The 21040-nt window shown below is 38.6% G+C and overlaps 1 protein-coding gene and 1 pseudogene across 1 annotated transcript; one reads left to right on the top strand and one right to left on the bottom strand.

Moving 5' to 3' along the window:
• Nucleotides 1-1996: 1996 nt before the first annotated feature.
• Nucleotides 1997-2362, bottom strand: LOC132066059 (putative F-box/LRR-repeat protein 21). The gene has a single exon (XM_059459454.1). The coding sequence runs from the start codon at nt 2360-2362 to the stop codon at nt 1997-1999; it is 366 nt and encodes a 121-aa protein (XP_059315437.1).
• Nucleotides 2363-2559: 197 nt separating this feature from the next.
• On the top strand, nt 2560-3383 carry LOC132066052 (putative F-box/LRR-repeat protein 23; annotated as a pseudogene).
• The last annotated feature ends 17657 nt before the right edge of the window (nt 3384-21040 follow it).

Genomic DNA, 21040 nt, shown 5'->3' with positions numbered 1-21040 from the left:
CTTATTAATTTAATCCATATGCAGTCAGACCTCTCTATAACGCTATAACGCTATCCTCATATAATAATACCTCTCTATAATTTTTTTGGAACCAAATTTTTATGTAATTTTTTACCTCCGTATTTTTTTTTTTACCTATAATAGCAATAATGATCTTTATAACAGTAAGCTCCTCGTAAAATTATCCCTCTATAACAACTATCTACTTTTTTGGTAATATAATGATTAATCATCTTTAAAGAAATACAATCTCTAAGATTACCAATAATAAGTTTTAAAAATTTTGATACTTTAATACGATATTTATGATAAAGAATATTATATGAATATATATTTTCATCATTACTAGGTTTTCATTCGTTATACAAAGTGTGATTAAGCTTAGGATTTGACAAATTAAAAATGAAAAATTTAATTTTATGCATCTTTTTTTGCCTATAACAGAGAAATATTATTTAAATGTATATGATTATAAGTGTATAACAAACATGCGTTATAACAACCAAAAATTTCGGACTCGACGATGCTGTTACAGAGTGATTTGATTGTATCTTTCAAATGAAAATAGAGTTGCTCGCTTATCCTCTTTTTTTTTTTTGTTTAACTATATTTATATTGATTAAAAGCCTTACTGTATAATTTTATTATGTAATCTAAACTTTAACGAAATGAAAATAAAAACTTGATTAAACCCTTTCTTTAAAATAAATTTATTTAAATAATACTAATTGAAAAATGAACTTTAATACATCTTTATTCGTAACTTGACACGCAAAAGCACTTTTTAGAAAGATTGACCAAACACAATCAATTTATCAAAAACTAAAATAAGCATTTCTCAAATTAACTGATCAAACACAAGCTGCTTATCTTTAAAAGTACTTTTCTAAAAAGCAATTTTAACGAAAATATTTTTAAAAATAAATAGTTTTTTAAAGCTTGGTCAAACAAGACTCTAAACTGGGTTGGGTGAAGTCCTTTTTTTTTTTTTTTTTTTGCGGGTTGCCCTTCATTTGGGTGGGCTTTAATTTTTGCCCTTCAAATCGCGCTTTAAGTTTTGCTCCTTCGCCTAATATCCCAAGGTTGTGGGTTCGAACCCCAGCTTAGTTAAAAAAAAAAAAAAAAAAACCGCAAGGCAGAATTCTGTCCATGTAAATTTTGCTTAAGGCCCAAATTCTGCAGCGAAATTCTGTCAATGAAGGGCAAAAGTTAAAAACCACTATTTTGAAGGACAAAAATTAAAGACCACCCCAGCGAAGGCCAATCCTGCAAATTGCCTGGGTGAACTCGGTCACTTTCTTGGTGATCTTTGCCTTGAGGGAAAAGAAAAAAAAAGAAACACAGGGCCAGTTAGTCAAAATTAACATCTGCAGCAGAAACTTGCTGAGCTACATTGATTTTGATCTAGTTTCATAGTAAAGAAAAATACATTAAAATGTGACAAACAAATTGTGACAAAGTGAGACTTGTATATAAAGAATCTCTAGTAATAAAATCCCAGTTTAGTGAAATTTACACAAACATTTTTCTCCTAACTAACTTCATTTAAATCAATTAAAGAAAGCAATTTCTGAAGGCAACTATGAAATTGTTTACATCATTTTTATGTTTCTTAAAATTGATTCTAATTCTGTATAAAGTTTAAATAATATTTTAGGGGACTTTATAGTCAAAATAGCATATATAAATGCTATAAATTGTCCCAGACATTCCAATATTCAACAATGATACACTTTTCCTTATTCTTCTTGGCAAAAAGGAAATATATTTATACAACAACACTACATAGTCATTACATTCTGATTTCCTTAGCAACTTAACCCCAAGGAGATCTTTAACAAAAGTATCAATACAAGAAGAGGAGGGATCCTAATACAAAATATTCCCGGTATAATCGTTGCCGACGCCTGAACTGTTCATAATCCGATGACCCTACCAGCCTGTAACTTAGGCAACGAGGCTAATACTACAGGACAAATAGTAGTCAGTACATCTTTCAAAAACGAAAGTAGTCATCAGACAAATCCTCATCCCCAAAAGCCCGCAACTTCGGAATGACCTCCACTAGTTCGTAATCATCAGACAAATCCTCATCCCCATAAGCCTTAAATCGAAAACTTAAACCCGCCAGAGATTCATGAGGGCACTTCACATCTTTAATCTGCCCCGAAATTCTACTACTCAAGACTTCGTTGAGGCTAATATATTCGCACAGCCGCAAGTCAAGAGATACAAGATGAGGACAACCATCAAGAATAGCTTCGAGGCCTTTATTTGTCATACTGTTCCCAATAAGTTGGAGGTGGTGCAAGGTAGGTAGGTTTTTAGCAATAGCTAGAGCCACTCCATCATCTGATCCCATATACAATGAGTTATTCAATACAAACGAATTCAACTGTGGAGAAGAGCGTCCAAGGGCTTCAATGCCTTTTGTTGTGATGGCAGTGTGCGTCAAACTCAGCTCCTCTAACAATGGGAACTTTTGAACTGCTTCAACCAAACCACAAAATGCAATATTAAGCCTCTTCAGTTTTCCTGAACTGGTGAACAAAAATAGAAATGAATCAATGGATATGCCCAGTGACTGAAGCAACATCACCACACACAATCAGGCTTAGAGGTTGTTTCCTATTTCACAGAGTACTTACTCTTTTTTTTTTTTTTTTTTTTTTTTTTTAAAAAAAAGGAGTAACTACTATCTTCTTTCCTTTTATTTTCTCAAGTACTTCCCATGAGTTCCGCTCTTGTGCCAATACTTGGACTCTTGCATTAAGTGTCATAATCGCTTATCTGGGGCTTTGGCTGTAGCTGCCAAGAACTTCCCATTTTTGGAGGAGTTGCACATTTACTTCACCTACATTGCTAAAGACGATATAGAAATTGTTGGTCGTTCTTGCCCTCTGCTCAAGTCATTTATATTGCATGCCGGTCCATTTGATAAACTGAGATTTCCACCATCAGAAGACAATCATAAAGCTCTAGCTATTGCCAGAAGTATGCCTGAATTGCAGCACCTTGCCCTTGTTGATAATAACTTGACAAATGAAGGACTGCAAGCCATTCTGGATGGCTGTCCACACCTTGAATCGCTTGACTTGCGTTGCTGCTCTTGTATCGATCTTGAAGGGGATTTGGGAAGAAGATGTAGGCAACAGATTGTAGATCTAAAGCACTCTCGTGATTGCACTTGTGATTGTGAATTTGATTATAAAATTTCCTATTAGCAGTCTTCTGAGGAGTACTTTCGATCTTCATTCTCCAATGTTAATAATGACTGCAATTACTTTGACATCAGTGACATCATGAGTATGAATTTTTACTATGTTGACTTCACTGATGAAGCAACATGGCTGGTTATAGGGGAAAATGAGATACAATGTTAATAAAAGCAAGTATCTTTTATTGTTGTCATGTTGAAAATGAGATATGCAGTTGGTAAGAACCCAAATTTTCAGTGCTAGCATTACCTCATCCTTCATTTTTTTTTTTTTAAATTTTTTTTGTATTTTTTGTTCGTGTTCATGGCTGGTTATAGGGGAAGAAATAAAAAATGGTTTGTTTCAGAACATATATACGTAGTGGCCGGTGTAATTGGTTTTTGGACAAATCTTTGGTTGGTGGGTGAATATGAATCAATTTGCTGGGTGACTATTTTAGTGGTAAAATTTTAATTAAAATCTTTAAGAGGTCTACTAGACCGTACGATTGAATGTACAACAGTTATATCTTACTGGACATCATTGTTTTGAGAACTGATTTTAGGCACCTCTGTATTGACTCCTCTTTTCTCTTTTTAATCTTTTTATAAGTTGTTATGTATCCAAGTTGATGAAAATCAAGGTTTGGTAAATGCAGTTACCTAATATTGAAGTGATTAGTTCTAGTTGAGTGTCCTTTTTTTAGTTTCAACATGTTTCGTAAAATTCTGCAAACTAGAATTAAGAACAAATCAGGCGTCAAATTCACCTTTTTAATGGAATATTTACTTTCTTGTCTGCAATTTTGAAATAACTTGCTTCTATGTACGTGCCCTCATACGTAACACTCTAAAAATGAGAAAATAAGTGAAATACCTATGTATAAGTGTTCGTTGATATAAAGATAGACAAGAAGAGTTGTCAACAAAAGATATGTGAATAGTTATACCAAAAAGGTGTTGATTTCATGAAACTTATGAATATATCATGAACATCGATCTTTTTTCTATTTCAAATCATGTATATTATTATTATTATTGGTTCTACTTCTTAGTTATTTATGAATATAGAATTAGCCATGTGATCATTATTGGTAAAATCATCGCTGCTATACCATTTGTATTGATAACACTATTATACCTCATGATATGACATTTACAAATAATGCTTGATAATAGGAATGTTTTTCGGATCCTTCGGGTCCGTTCTCAAAGAACAATCATGTTGGTGGACTCATTGCAACATAGTTTTGAAATCTTTCTCTTGTTCAAGATTTTGCTTTTAATGTGTATCAAATTTTTTACATGTGTTTTGTAGACTCAACTCTTTCTTGGTATTCTAATGCAACATTATTATATCATCATTGTTTGTGAAGTTCCTTGAATATTTCACTGTCTCCCGTTGACTGTAAAATCTTCAAATGAAGACGGTCTTTTGACATGCTTCAACAATAATCTCAGATAATATATTTCACCTTCTAAAGGATTAGTTGAATAATTGAGGAATTGAGAGTAAAAGTATTAAATTAAACAAAATATATTTTCAGAGTATTAAATGTTGGGCATCTTACATAAATGACTACATTTTAGGAGTTTAAAATTGGGTATAGCTACATTTTCAATATTTACATGGTGTAGCTAAATTTTTTTTTAAAGCTAATTCGCTAGGCGAGGTGCCTAGGGCTAGTTTTTTTATTTATATAATAAAAGCGAAATGCAAAGGAAAAGTATAAGCAAGGAGGCTAGGCCTTACCTTACTAATCCTATTGTGGCATAAAAAACCTCTACTAACTAACATGCATGTAGAAAATAAGAAGAAGAAAGCACTAAATATTCTATGATCATCACAGAGTTTACAACACACTCTATGACGATATTACAACTGATAATACTTAAATAGTGAAATATTAAAATAAGCAAGAATATAGAGTCAGACCCTTGTTTTTTTGGAATTGTGAATTCCTCAAGGAGATGTAGCCCAATAAAAATCTGATTCTTCACCTTGCCTTCTTCTTCTTCGAACAGCTTCAAAATCTCTTGATACTTCATCAAATCTTCTTGGATCTATTTGACCTTGTTGATGTAGTTTAACCTTGTCTCCTTCTGTTTTGCCATTCTCATTGGCAGTTGCCTTAGAAAAACCTCCTCAGACACTTTACCATCCCAGCTATGTTTTCTTCCATGAGTCTTCTTTGTCTTGAATCCACTCCTTTGTTGCCTAGGTGAAAGAGCTCCATCCATAGCCACCTTAGAAAAGCATTCATCCAACATTTCATTCTCATCTTCTTCATCAAATATGTTAAAGCCCAAATCGCCATTTAAAGCTTCCAAAGGATCTTCCTCTAAAGCTCCTGGCTCATACCTCTTGGCCACAATTCCAATAGGCTTCCTTTTAGTGGGATTATCCATAGCATTCAAATTGTCCATATCGTGTGACACTAATGCATGAAGAACATTAGTAGGGTCAATTGAATATTCGGAACACTTACATTCAAAGGTGCACTCATTTGAGCCACAAGCTGACCTGCAGCTAAAGATGGAAGAACCATTGCATGGTTTGGCACAAATGCCGGGGCTACTGGACTCAACTTGCTTCTCATTGAAGGGGACGAAACCTTCCCATCCTCCTCCACTATGTCCATCCAAATCTTTACACTCGTACCACCTTTTTGGTCACCCTTCGTTTCAACGTTATTGCTTAAACGTTCTGGAGCAGCGGCCATAATCTTATCCACATCTTGGCCATTCCTTGTGGGCATTACTTGCTGCCCAGAGTCATCATGTTGCTCACCAAATATCTCTATAGACTGAGTAGGGATCTCAAACACCGAAGTGTTCAATGTGACCATCAACGGTTTCAAGACAGGGACCGGACAAACCAAATTTGTAACTTGTTGCTGCATTAGCATGTTTGCCAATTTTGGATGTGCAATATCCTGAAGCAGATTGGTGCTCCTCTCTAGCTGAAAGAGCCTAAAAAATGTTAGGACACACAATGTCCTTTGTTGTAATGGCTTGTTCCTTTGTCACATTAAGTTTTTTGACAATTTGAGGACAAAAAAATTGTTTGTGTGAGACCACTATCCAGCCTTCACTTCCAGCCTCATTTCTAGCATTATTCAAATCTATAGCCTGCTCGAAAACCGTTGAATTCCCAACTGCGACACTCGTATCACCAAAACTAGGCAACTCGTTGATTTTGGCCTGTTGCACCACCTCTTGCACCTTTCCAACCAAAACCTTTCGATTTTCATTGCTATTAAAAGAATGGACTGCCTCAGATTTACTTTTACCTGATGGACTACCTTCATTCCTTTTCGAATTAGGACGCAAATCTGGATCAACTTCCTTTCCAACCTATGAGCTTTCAGCGAGGTTTTCGGACACCCTAACCAATGCTCTACCTACCGGAATATCTCTCATGTTAGCTCCCTTTTGTTGTTGTTTCTTACTGTTAAGATAATCACGTGCATCTCATTGCAATTTCTCAACCGAAGCTCCTTTAGTCTCCATTGTCGCAACATCTTCTTTTTGAACCACTACGTTTTTTCCAATTAACAATCAACACTTTTTTTCGTCATGACCTTGGTGCCTAAAATGGGTGCAATATTGAGGCAAATTATCATACACGACCTCTTGTAACTTGTTAATAATTCTGCCTGTAACTTTGTCCACACTTTGAAGTCGAATGATCCGGATGTTTGTCCAATAAGTCGAGGATTACCCTAATCCTAGCCATGCTAGGTCTTGATCTCACATGTGTGGCCTTATCCACAGCAATATGTTTCCCGACTGCTGAAGCAATGGAAAGCAAGGATCTCTTAGCAAACAAATCAGTCGATAGGTTTGGAAATGAAATCCATGCTGCCGCATGTGAAGTCTCCTCCTTAGGGTTAAATCCAATAATCCATGGGAAAATCCTAATTTGATGGTCTTTTCCATTGTGCGTGAAGTAATTCACACCTCTTGATAATGCAGCCACAAAATCGTCATACTGATCCATACAAATAAGAAGTTGTCCTTGAGCATGCAACCCGCCGAGACAATGTCCCTTAATGCCGAGGAACTTAGGCAAAATAGATCTTAAAGTTGGCCGGTGATCCCATGGATAGTTTAACCACAATGTCTTAATGAAGTCCCTTCTCCCTAGCGAAAGCTTGTCGTTCATCCAATGTAAATTTTAATGTTGGTATTCCATGAACAACTTCAATAGGTTTCAAACTAGTTTGAGAAAAGTTAGCGGTTGATTTTGTTTGATTCAACCTATCGGCATAAGTAGGGTTTGTATTGGTGTTTGTAGTGTTGTTTATAGGGTTATGGGGAGGCTCTCCCGTTAACGACAAAGGTCGGGAGAGACGTCCGGGTCGCTACATGGTTGCTCTAAATCTCCATTGTCTCAAAGGAGAGAGGCAAGAGGAGAGAGCCTAGGGTTTTGACAAGTATTCTTTTTTTTTTGAAATACAACGATTTTTTTTCCACTGTATTCATGAAATGACTACCTGTATTCATAAACGGGCTCATTGTATTCATGAATACAGTGAGTAAAACTGAATACATAAAAATATAGATACACCAAAAATTAACAAATACACCCTAAAAAAATGAGCACAATCTAAAAATTTAACAAAAAAGCTCAAAAAAGTGAATACAATTACCGTATTCGTGAATACAACAACACCAACCACTAGTTTCGGCAGATCTGTCGATGGAAAAAAATGAATACAATCTAAAATTTTAACAAAAAAGGCTCAAAAAAGTGAATACAATCGCCGTATTCGTGAATACAACAACACCAACCACTAGTTCCGGCCAGATTTGCGTAAATTTCATAACAATAACAACAGCCCTTTGCTGGAGTTTTGTGGCTAGATATGCCGTGTTTGGGCATAGCTCCGTCCTTGCTCCAGCTAGCTTGTGGCGGTGTGGAGGTGGTGAAGATGGTGGTTTCATGTTACACCTCGAACTTTCGTACGTTGAGTTGTGAATAGACCAATGCAAGCTTAAGGGGAACATGGAGTCCATATAGCCTTAAGGTGCATACGACAAGATTTTGAAGTCATATGACTCGTAATGAAGTTAAGTTCGTCAAGGGAAGTGAAAGGTAAGTTATGTTCGGGAAGATTTTTGTAACAACCGAGGTAATGTCAATTTAGTAATGTTTTGAGGAAGAACTATAAGGCTCCTTATATGGTTAATGCAGCATTATACAAGTGCCTAGAAGGTGCCACGAGGATTGAAAATCAAACGAATCAACGAGGACAAGTTCGGGAAATTGTGGAATGTACGGTCCTTTACACGGACCGTATCATTTATACGGCCCATATACCTGTCCTTAGAACCCTCCCAGAGGAGGATGAGATTCTGGAGGAAATATACAGTCCAATTATATGGTCCGTATAATAGGCCGTAGATTCCGGGTCGGGCCAGATTTTATTTTTCTATATATGAACGACCCTTCTTTCTTTTTCTCATTTTCCACTTCTTCCACACTCCCAAAGGTCCTAGAACCTTTCTCCAAGTATATCAACATAAATTTAAGGAGAAATCAAGGATCACGAGGTCAATATCAAGAGAATCAAGTGCGGAGTAACTTACTAGGGTTTGTAGAAGTCAAGGTTTTCTTTGGAATCAAAGTTGGGGTTGTTCACAAGTGGAATATCTTCATCCAAATACCAATCCTACATAATCAAAGGTGAATTTTATAAATATATCATGTTATTAAAGGTATTGAGTGATTGAAAGACTTGGATTAGAGAAGAATGTGGAATATGAGCTCAAATCAAAATAAATGGTGTTTCAAGTAGTAAGTTAATTCGAGTCATGAATTGTATTGTAAGATAAGTACAATCTTGTTATAAATGAAGCTAATGACGTTGAGGAAGTGTTATGTGAATGATGGATATGATGTTGTATTATAGTCATGGTTATGGATGGCTTTAAAAGTGAATTCGAGAAGTAAGCAATGTTTAACTTGAAAAGTTTAGTGATTATGATATTATGGGTGTTGTTATGATGTTTGGAAGTTGTTTTATTATATGGAGAAAGTTGTCGAAACAAAAGAAATGCTACCCAATTTTCATTAGCTTTTTAGTCGTTTTAGCTTCAACATAGGCATGTTTCCAATGGCTTAACCATGATACGACTTCTCTTGAATGTAGAGTCGTAAGCGTGGAAGGAAAACATTAGTCGTTGAGAAGACGTAAAGGTATGTAAGGCCAGTCTCTTCTTTTCTAAGGCATGATTCCTATGACATGATTTTCTCTATCTTTCCATGACTTTCTTACCTTCCAAAAATTATAAGTCTATGATTACTAAGAGCTTCTCATGAGATAAAGATAAGAGATGTATTATGAATATGATAATGATGACGATGAATCTATGACTAAAGATTTTAAAGCTTATGATATGATGCTAGTATGATGTTAATGATTCCTTGATGCTGTTCGTTGTTGGTAGTCTCGCCTTATAATGCTAGTTCCTTCAATTGACGATCATGATGTTCCATAATATACTCGGAGGTTACCGACCTTACATCACTCCAATAGAGTTACAACTTTTACTTGAGCTCCTATGTATGCTTTATGTTAAGTATATGATGATGATTACACCACGCCTAGATGGCCGGGCAGCACCGCTAAGGCGGGTGGCTTATACACTGTGTCTATATGGTACGGCAAAGACCACTAGGCGGGCGGCGAGATGATTACCCCCGGACGCGCGGGCTAATGATGTTATTGATTCGTACGCTTACGTATGTATGTGTGATATGTTTAAAGGTAAAACGAGCATGCATGATTCCGCCTCAAGAGGCAAGCAGTTACAGTTATCCTTTCTTCTTATGCTTTCTACATTTCCTTATTATGTTACCATATATGTCTTACATACTCAGTACATTATTCGTACTGACGTCCTTTCTTTTATGGACGCTGTGTTCATGCCCATAGGTAAACAAGGAGACGACCCGGATTCCTAGGGGCCTACTCAGCAGACATACAGGAACACTCCATTACTTTGGGGTTGCCACTTCTTGGTATATTATGTTGTGTATATATGTACATATTGGGGCATGGCGGGGTCCTCTCCCATCCTTATAATTACAGAATTCCAGTTAGAGGCTCGTAGATACTTATGTGTGGGTAATAGATGTCATGTGATCCTTTGGCGTATTTTGTATATCATTTTTGTAGTCTGATATATATATAGGGAGATACTTGAGGATTACTTATGATAATCTTGTGTTAGAGATGATGCATGTTTAGGTTGCTGTGATGACAAGGGTGACAGGTGGTATTCGGTAGTCCCCTCCGGTACCTACGGCCCCCTAGTCGGGTCGTGACGAATGGCATCGCAGTGGCTCCGTCTTAGGGTGTGTCTACGACCCGTGTCCAGCAGAGTCTTGTTTATGGGTGTGAAGCGCGCCACACTTATAAACAAGTGGCTGCGAGGCATTTAGGAATAATGACCATTTTTCTTCTTTATAGATCGTGCGATAGAGCTATAATATAAGATTTTCTTTTTATCTTAATTGTAGGTTATGATTTTAGCGATGCCGCCAAGAAAGAAGAAAATTCGCACAATATTAGGCGCCGCTGGAGAAGGTACCAGCGAAGAACCCCCAGTTGAGTTAAGGCATGGTGAGGCTCAGAGTGCTACTCCCTCGCATGCTACCTCTATTCCTCAGTGCTTCGTACCAAGATATGACCAAGGCCATTCGCCTATTGACCCGCTAGTTGCCGGCCGTGCTCGACAGAGTGTGGGTCCTGGTGATAGAGCGACTAGTGCCAAAGCTCGAGATTTTATGAGTTTGAACCCACTAAAATTTTTCGGGTCAAAGCCGGATGAAGACCCCCAAGGTTTTATAGATAAGATGTTGAGGACGCTGAGGATCATCTATGCCTCCGATACTGAGTCCCTGGAGTTGGAATCTTATAGGCTCCGTAATGTGGTAGTTCTTTGTTATAATAACTGGATTTCTTCAAGAGAGGAAAATGCACCTCCTCCGGTATGGTGGGAATTCGTAGATGCTTTCATCTGCCATTATTTGGCACCCGAGGTTCATCGAGCTCGAGCTAATAGGTTTCTGAATTTAAAGCAAGGAAATATGAGTGCTTGGGAGTATAGCCTTTGTTTTAATTCATTGGCCAGGTATGCTCCGGCTATGGTAGCAGATATGGGAGACCGGGTGCACCCGTTCGTGAGTGGCTTAGGGCCACATTTGATCAAAGATTGTTTGATGCCTGGGCAGCGGGGATGGACATCTTTCGTATTCAAGCCCATGCCCGGAATCAAGAGAAGAGAAGCACTCGCACCGAGGTGAGCGTGATATTGATAGAGGGCATAGTAAACGGGCTAGATCCGTCGGTGCTAGTAGTGAGTATGAGGGATCGAGGGTCACGCACTCCTACATTCGTGCCAATTTGCGCTAGCCGCACCTCCCCTCCTCGCGGGTAGGAGATTTGATCGCCTCTATTTATTCCGGATCGGAGTCGAGTTCGAGATTTTCGTGTCCCCGCCTGAGAGGTGATCCCGAGGAAAAGAGATCGCCGATACACCATGATACACAGCCAACAAGGTAAGTTACATTTGGTTCAGTACCGCCGAGGCTCAGATGCCTGTTATGCCTGAGGTCAGATTGGGCATATGATGCGTGATTGCCCCTCGGTGAATGGCAGAGGTGGGGCTCAGCCCATAGGATCAGTAGCAGGTTCTTCATCGTCCGTACGCCCTGCGGGGCAGAGCTCGCAGATTCCAGCTGGTAGAGGTAGGGGCAGAGGGGGAGCATCTAGTTCGAGCGGTCCTCAGAACCGTATTTATGCATTAGGCGGACGACAAGATCTTGAGTCCTCCCCGGATGCTGTCACAGGTATATTATCCATATTTTCTCATGATGTTTATGCATTGATTGATCCGGGTTCTACTTTATCATATGTCACTCCTTACGTTGTTGATCGTATTAGGGTAAAACCCGAACCAATTGAACCTTTTGAAGTATCTACCCTGGTGGGTGATCCAGTAATAGCTAGATAGGTATATAAGAATTGTGCAATTGTGGTATGTGATTGCCATATTGTGGCTAATTTGATCGAGCTGGAAATGTTAGATTTTGATGTTATTATGGGTATGGATTGGTTAACCTCTTGTTATGCTAATGTGGATTGTAGAACAAAAGTGGTTCGGTTCCAATTTTCGGGAGAACCAGTGCTTGAATAGAAGGGTAGTGCAGCATCTCCAAGAGGTAGGTTTATTTCCTATCTCAAAGCAATGAAGATGATTGCAAAAGGCTATATTTATCATTTAGTCCGAGTTCATGATACCGAAGCAAAACTGTCGACTCTTCAATTCGTGCCGGTAGTAAATGAATTTCTAGATGTGTTTCCAGATGAGCTTCTAAGTCTACCACCAGAGCGGGAGATTGAATTTAGCATTGATGTATTGCCAGACACTGAACCAATATCAATTCCTCCTTATAGAATGTCCCTTGTAGAATTGAAAGAGTTGAAGGTGCAACTGAAGGATTTGCTTGAGAAGGGATTTATTAGGCCTAGTTCATCGCCATGGGGAGCATCTCTCTTATTTGTGAGAAAGAAAGATCCTTACGGATGTGTATCGACGACAGACAGCTGAACAAGGTGACTATCAAGAACAAGTACCCACTCCTAAGGATTGATGATTTATTCAATTAGTTACAGGGTGCTAAGTGATTTTCAAAGATAGATCTAAGATTGGGATACCACCAAGTGAGGGTTAAAGAAGAAGATATTCCGAAAACGGCTTTCAGAACTAGATATGGTCATTACGAATTTTGGGTTATGTCGTTTGGCTTGAATAACGCCCCGGCAGTGTTTATGAATTTGATGAACGATGTGTGCAGGCCTTTCCTAGATCTATTCGTAATTGTGTCATCGACGATATTCTAGTATATTCTCGGTCAGAAGCAGAGCATGCAAATCATTTGCGTACTGTCCTTGGAATTCTTCGGGCTCGAGAATTATATGCTAAGTTTTCAAAATGTGAGTTCTGGTTGAATTTCGTAACCTTTCTGCGCCGTATCGTTTCAACTAACGGTATTCGGGTCGATACTCAAGAGATTGAAGCCGTGAAGACTTGGCCAAGGCCTACAACGCCTCCGTAAGTCCGTAGTTTTCCGGGGATTTTGAAAGTTAATACGTAAGATTTGTGGAAGGGTTTTCCTCTATTTCAGCACCATTGACAAAGCTAATGCAAAAAGGCGTAAAATTTCAGTGGACCGATGCTTGTGAGCGCAGCTTCCAGGAGTTGAAAGATAAGTTGACTTCAGCCCCAGTCCTAGCACTTCCAGAAAGATCAGAAGGCTATGTTGTGTATTGTGATGCCTCCGGTATCGGGTTAGGCTGTGTGTTGATGCAGCACGATAAGGTTATTGCCTATGCTTCCAGACAGTTGCGGAAACATGAGAAGAACTATCCGACCCCTGATCTTGAATTAGCTGCAGTTATTCAAATATAGAGGCATTATTTTTATAGTGTCTATGTGGATATTTATACAGATCACAAGAGTCTTCAGTACATTTTCAAGCAGAAGGAGTTGAATCTATGGCAAAGATGATGGTTAGAGCTATTGAAGGATTATGATGTAAGTATTTTATATCACCCCGGAAAAGCAAATGTTGTGGCTGATGCTCTTAGCCGGAAATCTATGGGAAGTTGATGTGACGTTCAGCGAAAAAAGAAGGAATTAGTCCGTGAGCTCTACCGCTAGCTAGCCTAGGAGTTCGCTTAATAGATTCGGGCAACGCAGGAGTTACTGTTCATAACTCAACTGTTTCATCCCTAGACATGGAAGTAAAAAGACGCCAATACGAAGATCCCAAATTTAGTTATTACAAGGATACACTTCCCCAGCAAGAAAATTCACCATTTGAGATTTCTATAGATGGGATCCGTGTATCGAAGGTGTTATGTGTTCCGAATGTTACAGGATTATGCCGTCAGATTTTGGAAGAAGCCTATTATTCCCGTTATTCTGTTCATCCGTAGAGCGACAAAGATGTACCATGATCTTAAATTAATGTATTTATGGGATGAAATGAAAAAGGACATAGCAGAGTTTGTATCTCAATGTCCAAATTGTCAACAAGTGAAGATTGAGCATAAAAAACCAGCAGGGTTCTTGCAAGTGATGGAAATTCCAACCTGAAAATGGGAAGCGATCAACATGGATTTTGTTGTAGGCTTACCTCGTTCTCGGTGTAAATATGATTCCATATGGGTGATTGTTGACAGACTTACGAAATTAGCTCATTTTCTTTCACGAGAACTACATACTCAGCAGAAGATTATGCAAAGCTGTATCTTTTGATAGTGCGACTTCATGGCGCCCTAGTGTCTATTATTACAAATAGAGGAGCACAATTTATTGCTAAATTCTAGAAGTCCTTCCAAGAAGGTTTGGGAACTCAAGTGAGATTTAGCACAATATTCCATCCGCAAACTGATGGACAAGCTGAGCGCACCATCCAGACCTTCGAAGATATGTTGTGGGCATGTATCTTAGATTTTGGAGGTAATTGGGATGATCATTTGCCACTTATCGAATTTGCCTATAACAACAGTTATCATTCCAGTATCCTGATGGCCCCTTATGAAGCTTTATATGGAAGGAAGTGTAGGTCTCCAATTGGATGGTTTGAAATAGGAGAGACACAACTAATAGGTCCAGAATTGATTCAGCAAGCGGAGGAAAAGATTAAGCTTATCCGAGACCGGTTGTTGACAGCCCAAAGTCGCCAGAAGTCTTATACGGACAATCGCCGACGGAACTTGGAATTTCAAGTTAATGGTTGGGTATTCCTAAAAGTGTTGCCGATAAAGGGTGTAATGAGATTCGGCAAAAAGGGCAAGCTCAGCCCCCGGTATATTGGGCCCTATAAGATTGTGCGCAAGGTGGGCCAAGTGGCTTATGAATTAGACCTACCTCCAGAACTTGAGTCAGTCCATCCAGTTTTTCATGTGTCGATGCTCCGTAAGTGTGTTGGAGATCCTTCTAGGATCGTGCCTATAGATGATGTCCAAGTTACCGAGAAGTTAGCTTATGAAGAAGTACCCATTGCTATACTAAATAGACAAGTGCGGAAACTCAGGAACAAAGAGGTAGCCTCAATCAAGGTTTTATGGAGAAACAATAACAGAGAGAAAATGACTTGGGAAGCAGAAGAAGATATGAAGTCCAGATATCCGCAATTGTTTCCACCCCCAGAAGAGATTCAAGATGGGACGTCACTGCCCTAAGGTATGTAATGCTCTTTCTTAATGCTTTTGGTCATGTGTGGCCATGTTTTTCTATTATTGTTGTTGTAGCCCTGTGAGGGGATATTATTGTGGGTTGTCAGGATGACACGGATGGTAGTGCCATATTACAGTGGAAACTCGCGAAATTTTGTGAATCCCGAGAACTTAACATTCGAGGATGAATGTTCTTAAGGGGAGAGAGTGTTACACCTTGGACCAACGTTAGCTTAAGAGGAACATGGAGTCCATATAGCCTTAAGGTGCATACGACAAGATTTTGAAGTCATATGCCTCGGAGAAGTTAAGTTAGTCAAGGGAAGTGAAAGGTAAGTTATGTTCGGGAAGATTTTTGTAACAACCGAGCTAATATCGATTTAGTAATGTTTTGAGGAAGAAATATAAGGCTCCTTAGATGGTTAATGCAGCATTATACAAGTTCCAAGAAGGTTCCATGAGGATTGGAAGTCAAACGAATCAACGAGGACAAGTTCGGGAAATTGTGGATTGTACGGTCCTTTATAATGACCGTATAATTTATACGGCTCGTATACCTATCCGTAGAACCCTCCCAGAGGAGGATGAGATTCTGGAGGAAATATACGGTCCAATTATATGGACCTTATAATCTATACGGTCCGTATAATAGGCCGTAGATTCCGGGTCGGGCCAATTTTCTTTTTCTATATATGAACGATCCTTCTTTCTTTTTCTCATTTTCCACTTCTTCCACACTCCCAAAGGTCCTAGAACCTTCCTCCAAGTATATCAACATAAATTTAAGGAGAAATCAAGGATCAAGAGGACAATATCAAGAGAATCAAGCGCGGAGTAACTCACTCGGGTTTGTAAAAGTCAAGGTTTTCTTTGGAATCAAAGTTGGGGTTGTTCTCAAGTGGAATATCTTCATCCAAAGACCAATCCCACATAATAAAAGGTGAGTTTTATAAATATTTCATGTTATTAAAGGTATTGAGTGATTGAAAGACTTGGATTAGAGAAGAATGTGGAATATGAGCTCAAATCTGAAATAAATGGTGTTTGAAGTAGTAAGTTAATTTGAGTCATGAATTGTAGTGTAAGATAAGTACAATCTTGTTATAAATGAAGCTAATGACGTTGAGGAAGTGTTATGTGAATGATGGATATGATGTTGTATTATAGTCATGATTATGGATGGCTTTGAAAGTGAATTCGAGAAGTAAGCAATGTTTAACTTGAAAAGTTTAGTGATTATGATATTATGGGTGTTGTTATGATGTTTGGAAGCTGTTTTATTATATGGAGAAAGTTGTCGAAACAAAAGAAATGCTACCCAATTTTCATTAGCTTTTTAGTCGTTTTAGCTTCAACATAGGCATGTTTCCAATGGCTTAACCATGATACGACTTCTCTTGAATGTAGAGTCGTAAGCGTGGAAGGAAAACATTAGTCGTTGAGAAGACGTAAAGGTATGTAAGGCCAATCTCTTCTTTTCTAAGGCATGATTCCTATGACATGATTTTCTCTATCTTTCCATGACTTTCTTACCTTCCAAAAATTATAAGTCTATGATTATTAAGAGCTTCTCATGAGATAAAGATAAGAGATGTTTTATGAATATGATAATGATGACGATGAATCTATGACTAGAGAGTTTTAAGCTTATGATATGATGCTATAATTTTTCCTTGATGTTGTTTGTTGTTGGTAGTCTCGCCTTATAATGCTAGTTCCTTCAATGTGAGACATGACGATCATGATGTTCCATAATATACTCGGAGGTTACTGACCTTACGTTACTCCAATAGAGTTACAGATTTTACTTGAGCTCTTATGCATGCTTCATGTTAAGTATATGATGATGATTACACCATGCCTAGATGGCCGGGCAACACTGCTAAGTCTATATGGTACGGGCAGCACCACTAGTGGGCGGTGTGAGATGATTACCCAGACGTGGGCTAATGATGTTATTGATTTAGACAGTTTATGTATGTATGTGTGATATGTTTTAAAGGTAAAATGAGCATGCATGATTTCGCCTCAAGAGGCAAGCAGTTACAGTTATTTTTTCTTCTTATGCTTTCTACATTTCCTTATTACGTTACCATATATGTCTCACATACTTAGTACATTATTCGTACTGATGTCCTTTCTTTTATGGACGCTGTGTTCATGCCCACAGGTAAATAGCGAGACGGTCCGGATTCTTAAGAGCCTACTCAGCAGACATACAGGAGCACTCCATTATTTCGGGGTTGCCACTTCTTGGTATATTCTTTTGTGTATATATGTACATATTTGGGCATGGCGGGGTACTGTCCCGTCCTTGTGATTACAGAATTCCAGTTAGAGGCTCGTAGATACTTATGTGTGGGTAATAGATGTCACGTGATCCCTTGGCGTGTATTTGTAGATCATTTTTGTAGCCTGAGGGCTTATATATATATATATATATATATTGGGAGATACTTGAGGACTACTTATGATAAGCTTGTGTTAGAGATGATGCATGTTTAGGTTCTTTGTGATGACAAGGGTGACAGGTGGTATTCGGTAGTCAGCTCCGGGTACCAGTCATAGCCCTTAGTTAGGTCGTGACATTTCACGGCTGCTATTGCGGGGCTGGTGGTTTCACACCTACAGACTACCACTTATAGGTTGTGGTTCGTCACCGTGTTGTTGACGGAGTTCGTTGGAGCGCCGCTATTTCACCGGAGAAGAAAGGGACAAGGGTGGTGACTAGTGGTAGTGTCAGAAGAGATGGAGCAGCCGGTAGTCAACGCCGAGTTTTTACTCGGCGGTGGGTGTCGGCGGGCCGAGGGAGGAATAAGGAGAAGAGGCAGATTAAGGTTTTGAATAGTTACATTATGTAATTGATATACAAAATTTAGCTATGGGAAGTAATTAAGTTAAAATATAGCTACTAAATATAATTACCTACTAATAGTTAGCTATGCCATGGGTGATTGTGGATAGATTGACGTAAAAAAACCATTTCCTTCCAAATGTTAACCACATACTCAATGTAAGATTATGCGAGGTCGTATATCAAGGAAATTGTGAGACTTCATGGTATTCATATCTATTATTTCGGACAGAGGAGCACGCTTTATGCCTAAGTTCTAGAAATCCTTTCAAGAAGGTCTAGGTACTCAAGTAAGGCTTAGTACGGCATTTCATCCGCAAACCGACGGACAAGCCGAGCGTACTATACATCTTGGAGGATATCTTCAACATGTGTTTTAGATTTTGGTGGTAGTTGATGACCACTTACCCCTAATCGAGTTCGCATATAATAATAGCTATCATTCTAGCATTCAAATGGCCCCGTATGAAGCTTTGTATGGAAGGAAGTGTAGATCCTTAAATCAGATGGTTTGAAATCGAGAAGTACAATTAATAGGCCCCGAGTTGATTAAACAAGCCGAGAAAAAGTCAAGATGATCCGAGATAGGTTGTTGACGGTACCTCAAAGTCGCCAAAAATCTTATGCAGACAATCCGCCTGGCGAGATTTAGAATTTCAAGTCGATGATTGGGTGTTCGAAGGTATCGGGGGCATAGAGATTTGGTAAGAAAGGGAAGTTAAGTCCTCGATACATTGGACCCTATAAGATCATCCGCAAGGTGGGTCAAGTAGCTTATGAATTAGACTTGCCTTCAGAGCTTGAATTAGTTCATCCAGTATTCCATGTCTCAATGCTCGGCAAATGTGTTGAGATCCCACAAGGATTGTGCCAGTAGATGATGTTCAAGTCACAGAAAAGCTAGCCTATGAAGAAGGCCTCCGCCATATTAGACAGCAAGTACGAAGGCTTCTAATAAGGAAATAGCTTCGGTTAAAATCTTAGCGGAGAAATAACAATCGGGGGAAGAAATGACCGGGAAGCGGAAGAGAAGATGAAATCCACATATCCGCATTTATTTTAGCCCCTGAAGAGATCTATGACGAGACGTCGAAACGATAAGGTATGTATGCTTTTCTTTTATGCATACGAGTCGTGTGTGCCGCTTATATTGCTATTGTATTGTGGTCCGCGAGGCAATGATATTATGGGTTGTTGTGACAGATGGTAGTGCCATATTATAGGGGAAACTCCCGGCGAAAATTTTCTAGAATCCCCGATGACTTAACATTCGAGAGACTAACGTTCCAAAGGGGAAGAATGTTACACCTGGAAATTTCCCTTAGCGTACGGGAATAGACCAAAGGCATGATGTACACGAGGTTTGGACAAGTAAGAAATAGTATTTGATGGTCCTAATTAAGATTTCCAAAGACATTCGAGCTAAGGAAAGAAAGTTGTTAAGGAAAGCGAGTCATATGTTGTGTATCGGATAAGAATTTCGAGTATTGAGTTAGTGGTGTATTAATGATGCTTCAAGGAAGAGTTATGATGTCCCTTAGAATAGTATTGAGGTGTTAGACAAGTGTTAAGAAGGTTCCATAAGGATCGGAGATCAACGAGTCGACGAGAACAAGTCTCTAAAATCTGGCAAACATACTCTGACATACTGGCCGTATAAATGTATGGACCGTATGTCCAACCGTAGATCCAGCCCGGCACACCATGTCTCACGACCAGATCTACGGCCAAACATACGGCAGAAAACATATCGACCGTATGTTGGTCCGTAGATCTTGGTGGAGATCGCATTTTGAGATTAATATAGTGGACCTCTCCTCATTTCATTTTCATTTTCCTCTTTCACCTCCACAATTCAAGAAACCTCTAGAATATTCCATACACTTCAACCATAATAAAACAATAGAAATCAAAGATCAACAATAAGAATTGAGGAGAATCAAGTGTATGAAACCCATTAAAAGCCATATAAATCAAGAAATCCCAAGAGAGATGAAATAGGGTTTTGGTGCAAAAGGTTTATCACAATTCAAGGCTTATTCCTCCATCATCTAAGGTGAGTTTCATAACCTTTCCATGTTGTTTGAAGTATTGGTAGGTTGAAACACTTGATTGTAGAAGAAAGTATAGAAAATGGGTCATAAATGCGAATAGTGTTATTGTTGAGTAGTAGTTGGATTGAATCATGAAAATGGATATGTTGAAGTTATAAATACATTATAAATGAAATTTAGAACATGGAATGAGTATTTTATGAGAAAGAACACGATAATGGACTTTGGTTATGGTTATGAAGAATTGTAGTAAAGTTATGAATTGTGGGCAATGTAATCAAATGAGGCTTATTGTTATAACATTGTGATTGTTGTCAGGAATGTTGGGAGTTGATATGGAATATGGAGGAAAGTAGTATAAACAAAGGAAATGCTGCCCAATTTTCTCTAGCTTTAGTAAGCTCGTTCCTATAATCGTATAGCTAATGACGACACGAATTCTCTTGAAGGTATAAACGAGTGCATTAAAGAAGAACGAGCAAGCGATAGAATAGTTAAACGACAAAGGTATGTGAGGCTAGCCCTTTCTTTCTAAGGCATGAGTCCTATGGCATGAATTCCTCTTTTATTATGAATGTTCCATCTTCAAGAAGACTATGAGTCTTTGCTCATGAATAGCCAGACGAGATAAGAGATATGCTACGATTATGATAACGATAATAACAAGCTTAAGTCT

This window comes from Lycium ferocissimum, chromosome 1 (genome assembly GCF_029784015.1).
Source record: "Lycium ferocissimum isolate CSIRO_LF1 chromosome 1, AGI_CSIRO_Lferr_CH_V1, whole genome shotgun sequence".
NCBI classification, from domain to species: domain Eukaryota; kingdom Viridiplantae; phylum Streptophyta; class Magnoliopsida; order Solanales; family Solanaceae; genus Lycium; species Lycium ferocissimum.
The sequence above is the reverse complement of the archived record's forward strand: the minus strand, read 5'-3'. Positions and strand labels throughout refer to the sequence as shown.